At 42.0% G+C, this 15521-nt stretch overlaps 2 protein-coding genes across 5 annotated transcripts in view; one reads left to right on the top strand and one right to left on the bottom strand.

Annotated features, from left to right (window-relative positions):
* Nucleotides 1-28: 28 nt before the first annotated feature.
* Nucleotides 29-15349, top strand: CRLF3 (cytokine receptor like factor 3). 3 transcript variants are annotated; one of them, XM_035891641.1, is made up of 8 exons: nt 29-960; nt 2374-2581; nt 4412-4499; nt 4964-5141; nt 6572-6794; nt 7468-7600; nt 11687-11799; nt 12122-15349. In XM_035891641.1, exons 1-8 carry the CDS (start codon nt 916-918, stop codon nt 12373-12375), a joined length of 1242 nt encoding a protein of 413 aa, XP_035747534.1. In that variant the 5' UTR covers nt 29-915; the 3' UTR covers nt 12376-15349. The 3 variants fall into 3 exon arrangements, with proteins under 3 accessions (XP_035747534.1, XP_035747536.1, XP_035747535.1); XM_035891643.1 differs by having other exon boundaries at nt 31-351; nt 12122-15348; XM_035891642.1 differs by having other exon boundaries at nt 31-351; nt 2260-2581; nt 12122-15348.
* Nucleotides 11879-15521, bottom strand: part of SUZ12 (SUZ12 polycomb repressive complex 2 subunit) — a 33596-nt gene continuing 29953 nt past the window's right edge. Inside the window, exon 14 of one of the 2 annotated variants that reach the window (XR_004841629.1) lies at nt 11879-12037. The gene's annotated coding sequence lies outside the window, so the exon portion shown is untranslated. The remainder of the gene's footprint in view (nt 12038-15521) is intronic. The other variant, XR_004841630.1, reaches the window with a different exon arrangement.

Genomic DNA, 15521 nt, shown 5'->3' with positions numbered 1-15521 from the left:
GCGAGGCGGGAAGGAGCGCGGAGGGAATCCCGCGGGAGCCGGGGCGGGCAAGGGCTGCGGTGACCCCGCTGGTTCTGTGCCGGCCTGGGGGAAGGCTGCGTGTTGCCTCCCTAGGCGCCGGAGGTGGAGGCCCTGGGAATGGACAGAAAGCGTCAGGAAGGAAGGGGTGCGAGTTGAAGTCTGCCACTGAACTGAGCCTTGATTTTCTGTGAAGATAGGGAGGTTTCCTAGGCAAGAATAAAGATGTCTAAAGCACCTGCGTTTTCTAAAGTAGTTGGGATGCTAAGTCTGATTTTATAGGGAGTGTCATGCCTGTCTTCTTCCCCTCACACCTAAAAGATACCTGCCTAGGTAAGTTACGCTCTGCTTCGGTTGCTGTCCTGAACTCTGCTGTCCCCCATGGGTCACGTACTCTGTGGGTCACGTATAAGTGTTGCCAACGTTCCAGGTTAACTGGTTTTTCTGCAGCGGTGCACTGGAGCCAGAGAAGAGTTTTCATTGGGACTGGTAACCCACCCACTCGGTGCTGAAGATGTGCAATAAGATACGTGAATGTGGGTAGGGAGATTGTGGGGAGCCAGCGAAGGACTGGCTTCTCTACTGAGACATCCTCAGCATTTTTGGTTTTGCAGACTAGAACCAATGCTTTAGTATCTTTGATTTGATTCTGCAAGGGGTAAACAGAAAAAAAAATAGAAAACCAAACTCTGAAAATTTTTCTGTGGTGACCTGATAATTTTTCTGAAGGAGATTCCATTAGCATAGAAATCTGCTAGGTTAGTGTCCTGCTACTGAGTGAATGTGGGCGATCACTATACATTAAATTAGTCATCTTCAAAACTGTGAGCTACTTAAGAAATTGCATTGTTCGTGACCGTCTTTAATCCAAACCTTGTCATCTCAGAGTGCTGCCTGATGAAATGCATTGAGAGGGAGCCAGTTTGCCTTTCTGCGGTGGCTGTGAGTGCTTGGTTAGCTTACCTTTCTTTCCTTTTCCTCTCTGGGGGAATTTCTTTGCTTGCATGCGTGTTTCTGTTTTCTCTCTTTCCGTCTTTAGTACCACACGCTATTTTGTCCACAGTCAGCCATGCAAGACGCATCCAAGAATCCCCTGTGTCCAGAAGTGCTGAATGCCTTAGACTGGGGTTCAGATAGTGGAAGCTTTATTATTTGGGGACTGGAGGGCTGATGTGGTAGGGCAAGCGCTTTAGGTCACTTACGTTGCATCCTTTTCTTTTGGACCAATGGGACACGATTTTCAACAAGCTTCATGCAGCTCTGTATGTTCAGGGACTTGCATTTCCTCTTCTGCATAGCTAGTAGTATCTGTAATTCTGAGGCTGACTTGTTGAATTTGTGTCTGCATGTAATGGAGGTAACGGGCTTAGAGAAGTGACTGTTCTGTCTTCCTCCGCCCCACCCCTTCACGAATCGAAATACTTCCTTTTTTTCTCAAGCGTTGAAATAACAAGAGAAGGGAAACTGAGCTGTGTGGCAGCTGCAGAGCTTCATGAATATTACTTGAAGAGGAAATTTATTTTACCTAACCAGAGAACTTCCTGTGTTGGTTGTCTATACTTCTAAAGATACAGAAATTACGCGTAAGGCTGTGTACATGTTGCAGCATTTCCTTGCTTGGAAAAGTTGTTCATAGAGAGATGTTTACTTCTGACTTTTGCATCTTTAGCTCAGGGGTGTTCAAATGCATTTTCTTCCCTAAAAGTCAGATTCAGCAAGTTTGCAGACATTTTAATAAGCACTTGTAGAACCTTCTGTGGTCTAGTGCTTCCAGAATCAAAACAGACTTGCTGTTTGCCCTGTAACCGTGGAGCACAGGCAAATCAAAGGTGGCTATTTGGAAAAAAAAACCCAAACAAACAAAAAAAAAAAAGGAAAACAGTTTTATGGGGATTTTAAAAATCCAGTGAAGTGACAGGGACTGGAAAGGTGCTTCTAGATAGTCTACTAAAAGCCTGATATCTTTTTCTTTCCAGCGAGGATTACTTGTATATGATGGCAGAGTGAGTTTTGAATGGGATTACAGCAATTTGGGGGGTGGTGGGGAGAAGACCTACAGAGCACTCAGACTTTACTGACAAGAAAAATTCCTTGATTGAAGTACACTTAACACAATTTGTATTTTGCTTAGTTAATACGCGAAGGATGACATCATAAGAGAATTCAGAATTACTTCATTTCAGAAACTATGTTAGAAAAATACATCAATGTACTTTTTTTTTTTTTTTTTTTTTTTCAAAGCTGACTTCACACGCAGCTTTTCACTAGCAGATGCAGATGAGGTGGTTCAGAAAAATAAAAGATGTCTGTGGCCTTTGCCTTTATCCCGAATCCTTTCCTGTTACCTGAATTTAGATCAGAGAAAGTGCAACATTGACCAGAGATGTACTTGAGCAACACTTTAATGATTTGAAAGGGACCCTAAAGAAGCTGTTGGATGAGCGACTGATGTCACTGCTGCAGGAAGTGGATGCTATAGAACAAGACAGCATCAAACCCTTGGATGAATGCCAGAAGCTAATAGAGCACGGAGTCAGTACAGCCGACGATCTGCTCCGGGAAGGTAAGGCAGGACCTGATACTAAGCCTTAGCTCTACCTTCCAGTGTGTGTGTCTTGAAGTCTGGAATGTTCCCGTTATAATCAGCATATTTGGCTCATTTTGGACTTCTCTCACACCAAATGTTAAGAAGAGGTTAAAGTTGGGTAAGATGTAGCGAAGGGCTGATCAATATTATTTCATGCAAATCCATGTTTTAATATTTCGCTCCAATCCAAGGGTGTACATATGTCAGTGTAGCCTCTCTGTAAGGGCAGGAAGTATCTACTTTGGAAGTGTCTCGCTGCAGAGATGTTCTGCACCCCTCCATGCTAGAAAGAGGATTATGTCAGGCTACTTTGAAATAAAATACACCTTGGGTACCATAATAACGAAGTGTCTCTCTTGATTGAAGAAAGTTATTTGTGTCTTAATGGAATAGCAGTTGAAGTAAACAGATCATCTTTCCTCTTAAGTGTGATTATGTTCACTGTTGATGGGGAACATGAGGAATGGAATGGCCATTGTATGGGAAAGATTTCTCCAAAAAGTCCGAGGATCAGGCAAACAGAAATAGACGTGGAATATTATTGTAAGGGCCAGTTTGTACCCTACTGATGCTAAATACCTAGCTAGAAAGGAATGTCACTCTTGACTGTTTTCCCCACACTGGAGAACCTACTGGGAGCATGTCTGAGCCATGAGTGTGTTGGCAGTTTCCTTGCATTGTTCTTGTGTCTCAACTTTAACTTTCTTTCAACATGATCTCAGTTTTGTGAACTAAAGTGCATTGAGCAGTCTCCCATGGGTAGAAAATCCACCAGCTTCCACTCAGGCATGAGCTTTGCGCTTAAAGACCATGCTGGCTTGGTAGCTCCGTGCCTCCTGTTCACAGGAGTAGTGACAATATTTAAGAATCAATTTGTTGGGTTTTTTTCGAGCACCACGACCTCTGGGACAGCTGGTAGTCCCCTTGTTTTTATTTTAAGTCTCAGGTTATTGAATCACAGGGTGGTGGCAAAGATGGCCTGTGTTTTATATAAGCTTCTATCAGATCTCATGAGAAGCTGACCAGCTGTGCGCTTCCTATCCCGTGGGTCACTATTCCCTCGGTAGCAGTAGAAGCATTGCTAAGTCATGTCGTCACAATGAGCAGACGTTGCATCTGAGTCAGAAAGGAGTTAAGCCTCCGTGGTTATTAAATCTTCTGCTGCCAATTATGACGTGTGCTTTTCTTTAGAGATTTGTAACGTTTGTAATCCTCCACTTGGGAAAGAACTGAGCTTGCTTATGTTGTAAATTACCGTAAAGTCATCAGATAGGAGAATGGAGCATATGTCTCTGTCAGCTGAAGTGTGGGATGCTACTTTATATGGAAAGCTTATGAAGATTTCTGTTTATCTTCACACTTTACTGCATGGATTATTTCATTATGCAATAGTTACCATTCAGATTGTAGCAAACAGAACAATGGTTGAAATGTTTTGCTTTTAAGCTCCTGCTTTTGATCAGTGAAGGTGCTTTGCCTTTTTCTTCCTTTAAAGCAGGTAGAGAAAGTGATTAATAGTCCCGATTTCTGGCATCTGACCCCAGTTCTGCTACTGCCTGAGACCTGAGGCAAATTATTGCATCTGCTATGGGTGTGTCTACAGGAAGCTTTGAGAGCTTCAAAAGTTGCTAGATAGGCTTTAAATTGTTAAATATAATTGTATTTTCTAGCTAAGAGTCTAGCAAAAGTGCTGAGAATGCTTCATGTTTAATTGGTTGTTCGTGTCAGAACTGGTTATTCTTTGAAGCAAAGAATGCCTTTCTTGGATGTTTTCTCATTAGGAATATTTTTACCATCTGATTCCAGGAGAGAGTGCAGTCCATGGAGATGTGGGACAACAGAATGAGAAACTGTGCAACTTTACAAAAAAAGCTTTACATATTCAGCTAGATAGGTAAGACACTGACACGCTGAGGTGATCTGAGGCAGCGGCCCATCTGCTCATCCTGTACAGGGGATCTTTTCTCCCTTGAAACAAAAGCCTTCCACTCCATTGCCTTGAAAGATTCATTTGAGGTGTTACTGTCCTGTTTGTTTCACAGACTTTCATTGGGGCTGGCAGTCACAGAATGGAGTCGTTTTCAACCTCCGTATGTTCTGTAGAAATATAGGCTGTTTATTTGTGAACGATGAAACCATTCCTTGTGGAACAGCCTGTATTTCAGAGTATTTACTGAGAAACAGACAGTCTGGTTAGGGCTGAAACTCAATGTTTTCTGAGTCTTTTAAGTTTGAAATGCACATGCCAATTTCTGCAGCTGTTCTGTCTTTGCAAATCTGCATGGATTCAAGTGTATGGACAAAACATAAATTTGTAGTAGCTGGCCCCTTTCATTACAGCAAACCTTCCTTTCTCAGCTTACCAGAAGTGCCCTCCTTGGTTGACGTGCCTTGTTTATCTGCCCAGTTGGATGACTGCCTTCTTACTATATTGAAAAATCAAATATTCAGACATGGAACTGTGGCATCTCGCCCGCCTGTACAGCTAGAGGAATTCGTTGAGAAGCCTGGAGGTATTTTAGTCCGATGGTGTAAGGTAGGTAAAACGTCCTGGGTGAAAATCATTCAGACTTCTGTTTTGTTGAAAGAAACTGAAAAAGCCACTTTCATTCTGGATTCTCTACTGCCTTCAAAAGAATAGTCCACTCCAGTGTGTAGTTAGAAACTTTAGAAGAGACTTTTATGGTAATGGCCTCATTTAAAGGCAAGGTGATGTTGTGGTTGGCACTGGCAGTTACACTGCTGTGTTAGACTCCTGCTGTTGGACTCTACCTGCTCCCATCTGCAGGTAGAAAGGTCCGACACCGTAATGCACCTCTGCCTCCCTAAAAACACTGCTACGCCTGCTTCCCATACTTAAGCAAGTGCCAGGTACTGGACAAGCAGGAAACGCCTCCTTCATATACTTTGCCCACTAAACAAACAAATAGTAGAGAGTAACTTATCTGTGATGCTGTTGTACAAACAGGAGCAAGAAATCCTGGTGTGTGCGTTTCTGAAAGGGGCGATTCACACGGAGCCATCTGTGCTGTGGAATTGAGCGGGTCATTTGTGTGGCAACAACAGCCAAAAACTCTCAGTGAGACTGAACTTCATTGCTGGGGTGATGCTTTTGTTCCCTTTGAAGATGCTTTAGCAGACCAAAGATGAGGCTGAACCTGTTCTGTTGTGCTTTTACTCCTAAGCATGTTTGTGGTTTTGGGGAGATGCGGTGCATAGAAAGACAAAATATTTTAATATTGACGTTAGCTGGTCAAGTAGCCTTTCTCTTCAATACACAGAAACTATTTTTGAGTAAATAACTGCTGTGCTCTGATGTGGTTTAGTTGTTGGACAGCTCTATGCTCCTTGGCAGCATTAAACAAACTGTTGTTCTAGCAGCAGCCAGCCGTTGGTCAGCCATCCGTACCTTGTAAAGGATGTGGACTCAGATTATAAAACCACTGGCACTGTTGTCACGTGTGATCTGGTTTTCTGTGCTATAGAGGAGTTCCCTGAATTTGGTCATGCTTGGGGGATAGTGGAGCTTTTTGTGTGGGAGTGGGTATCTATTTTGACTTAGAGATATCAAAGAATTGGAAAACATTCCCTGGAACAGTTTATGAAGGATAATAGTGAATTTCCCTTGCTGTTAAAAACTGGCACTGAATTTCTTCTGCAAATTTGTCTTCTGCTTTTGGCTGAAGGATCTTTTTATATTTCTGCTAGATTGAAGAGCCTTCTGTTAAATGTTTCTTCTCCTATAGATACTTTTAGACTGCGAACAAATAATTCCTATACTTCTTTTTGTATTAGTTGGTTCAGACACTGATTTTATTTTCTATAAGGCATGCTTTCTGCTTCTTAATACCTTTGTGACTCTGAATCACCTTTGACAGCCTGCAGTACTATCCTAATATGTGCCATTTCAGAGGCAAGAGAAAGAAAAGAGGGGGTCCTTTATTAACGTGATAAATGTTTCTCTAGGTGGATGATGACTTCATACCACAAGATTACAGACTGCAATATCGTAAGAGTACTGCCAGTCACTTTGAAGACGTGTATGTTGGCTCGGAGACAGAGTTCATAGTGCTGCACATTGATCCTAATGTTGATTACCAGTTCAGAGTCTGTGCCCGAGGAGACGGACGGCAAGAGTGGAGTCCATGGAGTGTTCCTCAGATCGGCCGTACCACGCTAGTTCCCCATGGTACTGTTTTGTTGCCATTCATCTTAAGGCCTTGTCATCAGTGCAGCACTCCTGAAGGTCTATAGCTGAATTACTTACAGAGCTGCGTTTTATATGATGATGGGGCGTCCTTAGCTGTGATGTACGTGTGTAGTGTATGATGGACTGTCCTTTCATGCTAGAATTTATTCTTTGCTTCTTAGTGAGAGTGATAGTTAGGGAGCCTTTCCAGCAGGTAGCTCACTGCTTAGCCTTGGAAAGCATTAATGAGCCAGAAATTAGGTGTTTTTTTTCCTTATCCCTCACCGCTACCTAAGCATTGTTTGATGACCTGCAATCACATAAGCTCTTATCTTGGAGAGAGGAAAACCTAAATTTTCTCTTCACTGGCAAATTTTTAAGGGCAGTGAGTCATGAAGGTTTTCCTTTGCGTACAATATGACTTTGCAGGGAGCGCAGCAAAGAGTGAAATTCTGGTGAACCCTGTGAGCTGGGAAGTATTTTTTTGTAATTGCAAATTATTTGAAAAAGAAATCTCTCCATCAGAAGAAGACAAAAACAGCCCCTGTTCTTAACATAGCTTAAGCTTCATATGAGGTAAACTGAGTGGATGTTGCGACTGACTTTATTTTGCACAGACAGTAGCTAGTCTCGTTGAGGTTCACACTGCTTTTTTTTTTTTTTTTCTTTGAAGAATGGACAGCTGGTTTGGAGGGTTACAGCTTGAGCAGTCGAAGAAACATAGCTCTTCGAAATGATTCTCAGGCATGCGGTGTCCTCTACTCCAAAGCTCCTACGTATTTCTGTGGGCAAACATTAACATTCAGGCAAGTACTTTCTGGGTAGCTGTTGTCTGGTGCATTTCCTGTGAACCAGGCTTCCTTCTCTAGTCCATTACATTTGACTTGTGTGTAAACCTGAGTCCTGATGCATGTTTGAGTTTCACATCAGTGCAGCCCCAGTCCAAGGTAGAGTGTCTGTGTGACGTCTGAACTTCCTTCTCTTCTACTTCCTGGCTCTTTAGGAAAGCACCTGATGTTTTTGCAGGACCTGCATCTATCTAAAACAGAGATGAGTGAACTCCTGGGGGATGGTAAAATATAGTCCATGCTGAGCAAATCTGTGGAATGTTGAACTTCCTCAAGTCTTATAGGAGCTGTTACCGGATGGTCAGAAGTCAGTGGAGGCTCACCACTGATTCTTTTTAACCTTGGGTCAGTGGTTTTTCTCCTTCCCAGACTATGCACATGCTTTGATGAATTTGGATGTGAAAACATTCTATGGGCTGTTGGTACAGGTAAAGATGGCAGTCTGGCATTGATGTCTTTTTAGTGGTGACATCTTTTTAGTGGCTGACGTCTAGTGGAGATCAAACTGCTGCTTGAAACAGGCATTAGAAACTCTTGAGTGGAGAAGGGATCTTGTGAAATTCAAGCTTTTCATTTGACACAGAATGCAATTAAAAACTGGCAGCTTTGCTGCCTGTAGTCCTATCCCTGAGATGATGCTGTTTAACGGGGTATGAGGAATGTCCTTGCGGATATGTCAGTTGTAATTACAGACCTCAGAGACTCTGAAGCTTTATTCCATCTTTCCCTGGATAAACAAAGCTACTTGCTGTACAGTAGGCAACCCCCAAAGGCAAGTTAAGGGAGGTGGCTCATGATATTTTTGTAACTTAGTCCATGGTGTTTCATTTCTCCATTCCTGATAATGAATTAACTTTAGATGGTTGTAGTATGAGGATGTATTCTGTTGCCCTCAGATGGGATAAAAAGATCTAAAGCTTTCATTTGAAATCTGTTGCTAGATTTAACATCTCCTGGCTCAGAAATGCCTGCGAAATTAAAGGCAGAACTTTGAGGTTTCCTTTGGTTCTCTTTCAGACCAATGCCTTTTATCTTTTTTTATTGGTAACACATGAAAATCTTTTGCTTTACATTTTGGTAGTGTGGACTCCTCTCCAAGAGGAGATTGTTTCGGGATGGCAGAGCACTAACAAGCACATGTCCACAAGAACTGTAATGGCGCGGATCTTAAGATTGAAGACAACCTCAAAAATAGGTTGTGCTCCTCTTCCAAGGTCCAAGAGTAGCTTCTTATTTGAAAGTGTGTGAGATTTTCCTGAGCAGTGAGATGTAATATTTGGCACTTGGCTTTCTCCATCTGTTGAAAGAAAAGCGTATTCACAAGGGGGATAAGCAGCTTGCAGAGCAAACCAAATAAGCAAGGTTCACATTACAGATGTTTGTGAAGCACCTTTGTATTCTTCTTGTGCGTTCAGGACACAGGTATACCTCATGAGTGGAAAGTGAAGCTGTGATAAAGGCAGTGCTTTGTGGCTGCTTTTTAAAGATAAGACTGCTTTAGCTACCCTCTGAGGTGAGGCATTTGGACAAGTGGTAGGGAAACATCATTGCTTTAAGTCAGGACTCATCCTGCTTCTTTGCAGCCTTCAGGGAGCTCTCCTTAGGAAAGGGAACATTTCTCCACAGTGCCCTGCTCTACAGCTGTCTCTGAAGCTTTTGCTTGCATCAGGGAGCCACAGTCAGTCTGGCCAGGCTGGTGATTTGGGATCATCCAGCAGATGCCCTGCGAAGATCATGCTGACTTTGTCAGGAACCCACAGCAACTCTACTGACAGCTATTACAAAGGCAGCGCATGTGATCGCCCGCAGATACTTCTCTGTGCTCTGAGACAAATGGAAACTGGTAGTGGTTGAACTGGTTCAGTGTCTGTGTACTGCAGTAACAGAGGCAAGGTTTTGCTCTGCAGCATTGGAAGTGCTGAGAAGGGATTCGAACAGTGTCCCACTGAGCATTGTTCCTGCCACGTATTCTGTGGGCTTCTTAAAATTTTAAGTCCCGGAGATCATAGAGGCTGGAGAATAACTTCATTAATGTGACAGGAAAAATCAGCCTAGTAAAGCGAACTTACGAGATTTTGCAGTGATGCTCTGTACTGTACTTGGGCTCTTTGTCTTGGGCTCATTATTAATCGCTGAGAAATCAAAAGAGGAATGGTGATCTATACCAGATCTTGGCCTTCTTCCCTATGCATGCAAGAGGAGGAAAGCCACTGCAGAATTATAGGTTGGCTGTTGCCTTGGGCACTCGGGTTGTGCTTCCTCGTTACAGCGTGAGGAAGGTTTGGCCCTTTCCTGCTTTGCGTTAGCACGTAGCCCAGTCTGCTCTCTTGGAGTAAGGGCAGCGGTGTAGGGAGGGTAGCCCTGACGCTGGAAAGCCTGGGTATGATGAATACAGAAGTGCATGATGAAAACTGTGGCCTCAGCCTGGGTGCAGTGTGGGTGCTACTGAGAGCGATGAACCTAAACCGTTCAGCTGGTCCCCGACTGACTCCTGTGTGAACACTGCCACTCGGGGCGTGCCGTCGCTCTGCCCACAGAGTATTCGCTGTCCTGTTACTTGTTTGATGCTTTTTTTCCTTCCTACTGCTGCTTCCAGGTTACCTTGACAGTAGTGCTCTGCAAAAAAGGCTCTGTATAAATGAGCAAGTAAGCGTGGATACAGATTGACGTGATAGAATTCCTACTTTTTAATGGGCTTATAATTATGCATTTTTGGTCATTCTTGCGACTGTACAGGCACTTATTTCCAATGCAAAACTCAAGAAAGGCTCCCTGGACTAGGAATGGAATGAATTAATGTTACCTAAGCACAAAGGCTTTACCTCTCAAGTTTACACATAAATAGCTGTTTATAAAGCTGCGCCAGTAACTTGGGCAGAGTTTAAATTCTAAAGTAGAGTACCAGATGAATTTGAAATCTCATTTAAAGTTGTTTTGGGAAAACATTGTGGATTGCTTCCAAATTAAAAGCTTCTTGGATTCTTTTTTTTTTTTCTTTGCTTTGCTTTACAGTACAAGGCTTTTGCTTTTAGTGATGTTCTCAAGGGACTGAGAAACCTAATGGAGTGCAAAAGTAAAACATGGTTCCAATTTTATCTTCTGTTTGTCTTGAAAGAGTTAACCCATTGTGTGCCAGTCTACTGCCCAGTTTAATTTCCAGTTCTTAAAAGCTTCTGCTGAAGTTTTTCTGTTTTTTGGCAACAACCAAGTATCAGTGCTGCTCTTTGTCTCAAGCTGTAACAAAAGTAACCGCTGTTTTACTTTCTAGAAAAGACTGTTTGAATTTCCTGAGTTACTCAGGCTCTCTCTAAAGTATGATTTAGCACCTTTGAGAGATGGCAGTACAAGAGAAAGGACTCAAATACAGCAGAGCCCTTTAGTGTACAGGCTGTGCAGCCTCGCTCAGCTGCTAGGCCCCAAAGGGAACTGCATCCCAGGTCATTTGCACAACTTGTTTGCTTTTTCTTCAGAGATTCGTTCCCAGGACCAAAAACCCTAAATGCAACTGATTTATTAAAAAACCCAAACCAAACAAAAAACCCACACCCGCCCTCAAACCCAACAACCTACCACCACCAAAACCTTCCACCCCTTTACAGCAGAATATAGCTAACCTCCTGTTTTAGTCACGCTTCTTAAATACTTGCTGAAAGTACAGCCATCTTGCCATAATACGTGACATTGACCAGAAATCTGGTATAGAGGATTGTAGTTTTGTGCATATTGTTTCAGGCAAGTGGCAATGATTTCAAAAGACTAAGCTGTGACAGTGGAGAATTTTATTAAATGGCAATGAATGTTTGCAGGAAGCCGATGTATTTTTTGTACAGATTAATAGTTAGAGCATTGGTCAGTGGAGCCGTTGGGAAAGCTGGTAGAACTTCTGGTCATTCAACAGCGATCTCCCCAAAAGGTTGGATGAATTTGTTGAAAGCTCTGGAGCACAATACAGAGGTCTGGTATGGCAGAGTATTATTGTCTGGATTTCACTGTATGTTTTGATTTAAACCTTCAGGGTTTGACTTTTAACTTTTTGCTTGGTAGAATTGAAACCGTGGGACAGCCAGACAGACGGGACAGCCTAGGAGTGTGTGTGGAGCAGCAGAACGGCTATGATTCTTTGCAGCGGGATAAAGCTGTGTGCATTAGCACAAATGGTGAGTCTGAATCTCATAACTGAAGAATGTGATAATTTTTTTTTCTTTCCCAAAGCCCCTGGTTCTTTATATCTCTGGATCATGTATGAGTGACTTAATCCACCTTTTAGGTACATACTGCTTGTGCAGTTAAAATCTTTGGTGAGATCATGAATCTCCTTTTCCTGATTGCAGTTACTGCAACCTATTTAATGTGACAAAAAGGAATGTGGCAGGGCTGCTTTCCATTTCTGTTTGCCTGCAAAAAAATAGGGAGACATAGTATTGCATGTTAGTATATACAGCAAGTGAGAAATAATGTTTGGTATCTTGACTGTTTCAGGGGCAGTATTTGTAAATGGAAAAGAGATGACAAACCAGCTGCCTGCTGTTACTTCTGGATCAACTGTGACGTTCGACATGGAAGTTGTGCAGTTAGGGCCTTCCAGCAATGAGGGAGGAAACTTCAAGCTTAGAGTAACCATTAGCTCTAACAACAGAGAAGTGGTCTTTGACTGGGTACTTGATCAATGCTGTGTCTCTTTGTATTTTGGATGTTCATTTTCATACCCAGGCTGGAAAGTTTTGGTGTTTTAGCAATGAGTGAAGGGATTTTTGGTTTTGCTATAAAGTGTAATGTTAAAACCTGGCTTTCCAGTTGTTTGACATCAACCATCTGTTAACAAAAACTTGTCTTTATACTACTTGAACTCCACTATATTGTACTTCCTACTGGATTCAGTTAAACAAATAATTGTGAAGCATGGGATTTGTTACTCTGGGAAAAAGTTAGAAACAGGCATGTGCGTAGCCAAATTAATTTAAGCAGTCCATAAGACCTTTCCCTTTTTCCTCCAGACTGTATTTTTGTCAGTATTTCATTGTACTCTAGTCTCAGGGTACGGATGTTGTATGGAATTAACTTTGCTTAAAGCTGCTGTTTTGTGAAATAAGCCTGTAAATGTTTAGGGGGGGTCGAGGGGTGGTAATGGACCAAAATTTTATTTATACCACTCAAAAAGAACAAAGTATTTAGAGCAGTGATGTCCTGCTATGCTTCCTTGTACACAATGCTGCCTTAATAGTATGAATGGATAGTGGGTTCTGCATGCAGCAGCAGTTTCTTCCATGCATGGTACTGTTCATTCCTCTAGAGCAAGGATGTCTGAGCCATAATGTCTGTTTGAATATGTAGCCTGTCTGTTAATGTCTCACTTAAGTGCCTTATTTCCAGGTATTTCTTGAACTGTTTTGTGTTGTCACTTGGAATGTATTTTCTAGAGTAGTTGCATGGTGATGCTTACATCAACTTAATGCAGATAACTGCCCCAAACTAGACCAATACCTAGAGCAGGATGGTTATTCATATTTGCTCTGAATGTCTTCCCTAGTTACAATTTACCATATAGTCTATGTCAGAGCAAGTCTTACAGATTTCTTACTTCGGCACGACATGCAGACGGCAGCCGTGATTCCTCACAGAGCCCTTCTAAGACGTAGAGACAACCTTCTTTCTTTCTATTGTCCAACAACAGAGCCAAGGGAAGTGCTGTTTTGATATGCAGGATTCCTAGAAATCCCAGTTAGCTACCTGGGAACACCTTGTGTTCACGTGCAATAGTGCAGGTTTATGGTCCAAGTGCTGGGGACGGACTAGGCCACCCAAGCAAGGTGGGACTGCTGCTGGAGATCCACCTTGGGAGATAATGGAGAGGGGCTTTGGGTATGGGCTTAAGGCAGACTCTGCTGGCACAGACTTAACCTGTGGCAGTCAAAATGGAGCCAATGGTAATTTAGCTCTCTTCCATGTAGTAGGATGGGATAAGAAATTTTTATGAATTTACTTTGAATTCAGAAGTTACATGAAGTTACCACTATTTTCCCTAGGGAGCAACTAAGATTTAGAATGAGCTCATCAAAGAGAGCCCATTCTTGGTCAAAAGATTGCATTACTACTGCATTTAGAGTATTTTCAAGTAATGCTCACTGAGGGCCTTTAAAGGGACTTTCTTACCTCAAGTTTAAAATTAAATATATTTTAGCATGTTAGAATAGCAGTATTTTTATAAAACCTAGACAATCATTCTGCCATTTTTCCTTCAGTGTCAATATGCTACATTAGCACTCTATGCTAGCATAAAAAGCTTAATTTGCATTGGATTAGTATCACCCATACTCACAGTGTCAGCACGAAGAGATTAATCACCTGCCTGCATATTTTCCCCCAAGCATCGATAGAAGGGGTACATGAATGGCAGTTGATATTTATACCATTTACAAGAAAATAAAACTGTGAGTAGATTCAGATGGATGCAAAGAACTTGCACATGGTAGAGTTTGGTTGGAATTTATTCTTAATAGATGAAGTGAGGAAGCCTGGACACCTGTACGCAAGATAATCCAGTGTTAGCAACGAAAAGCCTGCAGAATTCTATTTTTCAAGCTTAACTATTTCACTGTTAGGGAGTAAGAGAATACTAGCTTATCCTGTACTTTCAGTGTTCCTTTGAATTATCCTGTGAGTATTTTCAATACTTCTAAAATACGACGGTTCTTTTCCTATAGCCAACATGTCCAGTAGATGATCAAACAGGATCAGTCCTGTTTAGAGAGGGTCAGGCTGGCACTCTGGCTAACAGCCAACTTAAATTGTGCTCCCCTTAGTAGTGCTGGTAATTTTACTTCACCACTTCAGGTGTCAGGTACTAGTTGTAACTTAGTACTTTTACCATATGGAAACTAAAATAGTGAATATCTACGCTTCTGAGGTACCGATGGGTCAGGTACCTTTTCATCTGCTCTCGGAGGGGCCAGTCAGCCTGTCCATTCTGCAGGATACTTCCTTGTGTATTAAAAAAAACAAAGCTTAAACCTTGCATTCAGGTACTTCCAGAGATGGTAATGCCTTGTCAGTTTGTTCATAATATACATATACAAAGCAGCTTGAGATGACTGTGAAGGGCCGCAGGAGGCCCCTACCGCTCCCCTTGAGAGCTGAGGATGGCAATAGAAGAAATAGTTTTTTCTGCCTTCAGTCTTTTAGTCATGTTGAACAAAGGCAGCTTGCCCATCTTGCATTGGGTTTTGGTGGTTTGTTTTTTTTGGTTTTGTTTTGGTTTTTGTTTTTTTTTTAAACTTTTTTTTAAACTTTTAAACTTAGCATAAGCCTAGCTCTCCAAACTGCCGATTAGGTACTGTTCAGCCACCTCTTAGAGCTGCACCTTTTAAACCTGGGAGGGGTGAAGAGTTTCAGGGCAAGACACCCCAAGTAATAAAGTAACAAAAGTAGGCCAAGAATCAGAAGGGGCTTAAATCAAAAAGGTTGAAATTCTGTTCTTCCACAGTGGAGCTCAGCTGGATAGAGAACTTCGACGCTTCCTTTACAATTTTTCATCTCTAGCTCTTGGAGCCTCACAAGCACAAGTGTTAACTGCTTATGAAATCCAATCCTGAAAGTTGTTTTCTTAAGCTAGTACGTTCACTTACCTCAACAAAGATGTATGTGTCAAGTGAAATTTGCATTTTTTTTTAAAATAAAGTTTTATCCCGCAACTGTGTATGGTCTAGTTATTTATTGGGGCATAAAGCTGAGCATCTCTGCATTTTCCTAACAGAACATAAAATTGTATTCTGTAGCACGGCAGCCATCTTTTAAGAGCTGTTTGGTTTTGTTTTTTTTAAAATCATCTTCTGTCCCTCAGAAATCCCAATTTTTTTTTCAGGTTTCTCACTTGTGCCCTTAA

The sequence above is a fragment of the Egretta garzetta genome, unplaced genomic scaffold (genome assembly GCF_000687185.1).
Source record: "Egretta garzetta isolate BGI_Z169 unplaced genomic scaffold, ASM68718v1 scaffold213, whole genome shotgun sequence".
Classification (NCBI taxonomy): Eukaryota; Metazoa; Chordata; class Aves; order Pelecaniformes; family Ardeidae; genus Egretta; species Egretta garzetta.
This window is presented reverse-complemented; position numbering and strand designations above follow the sequence as displayed.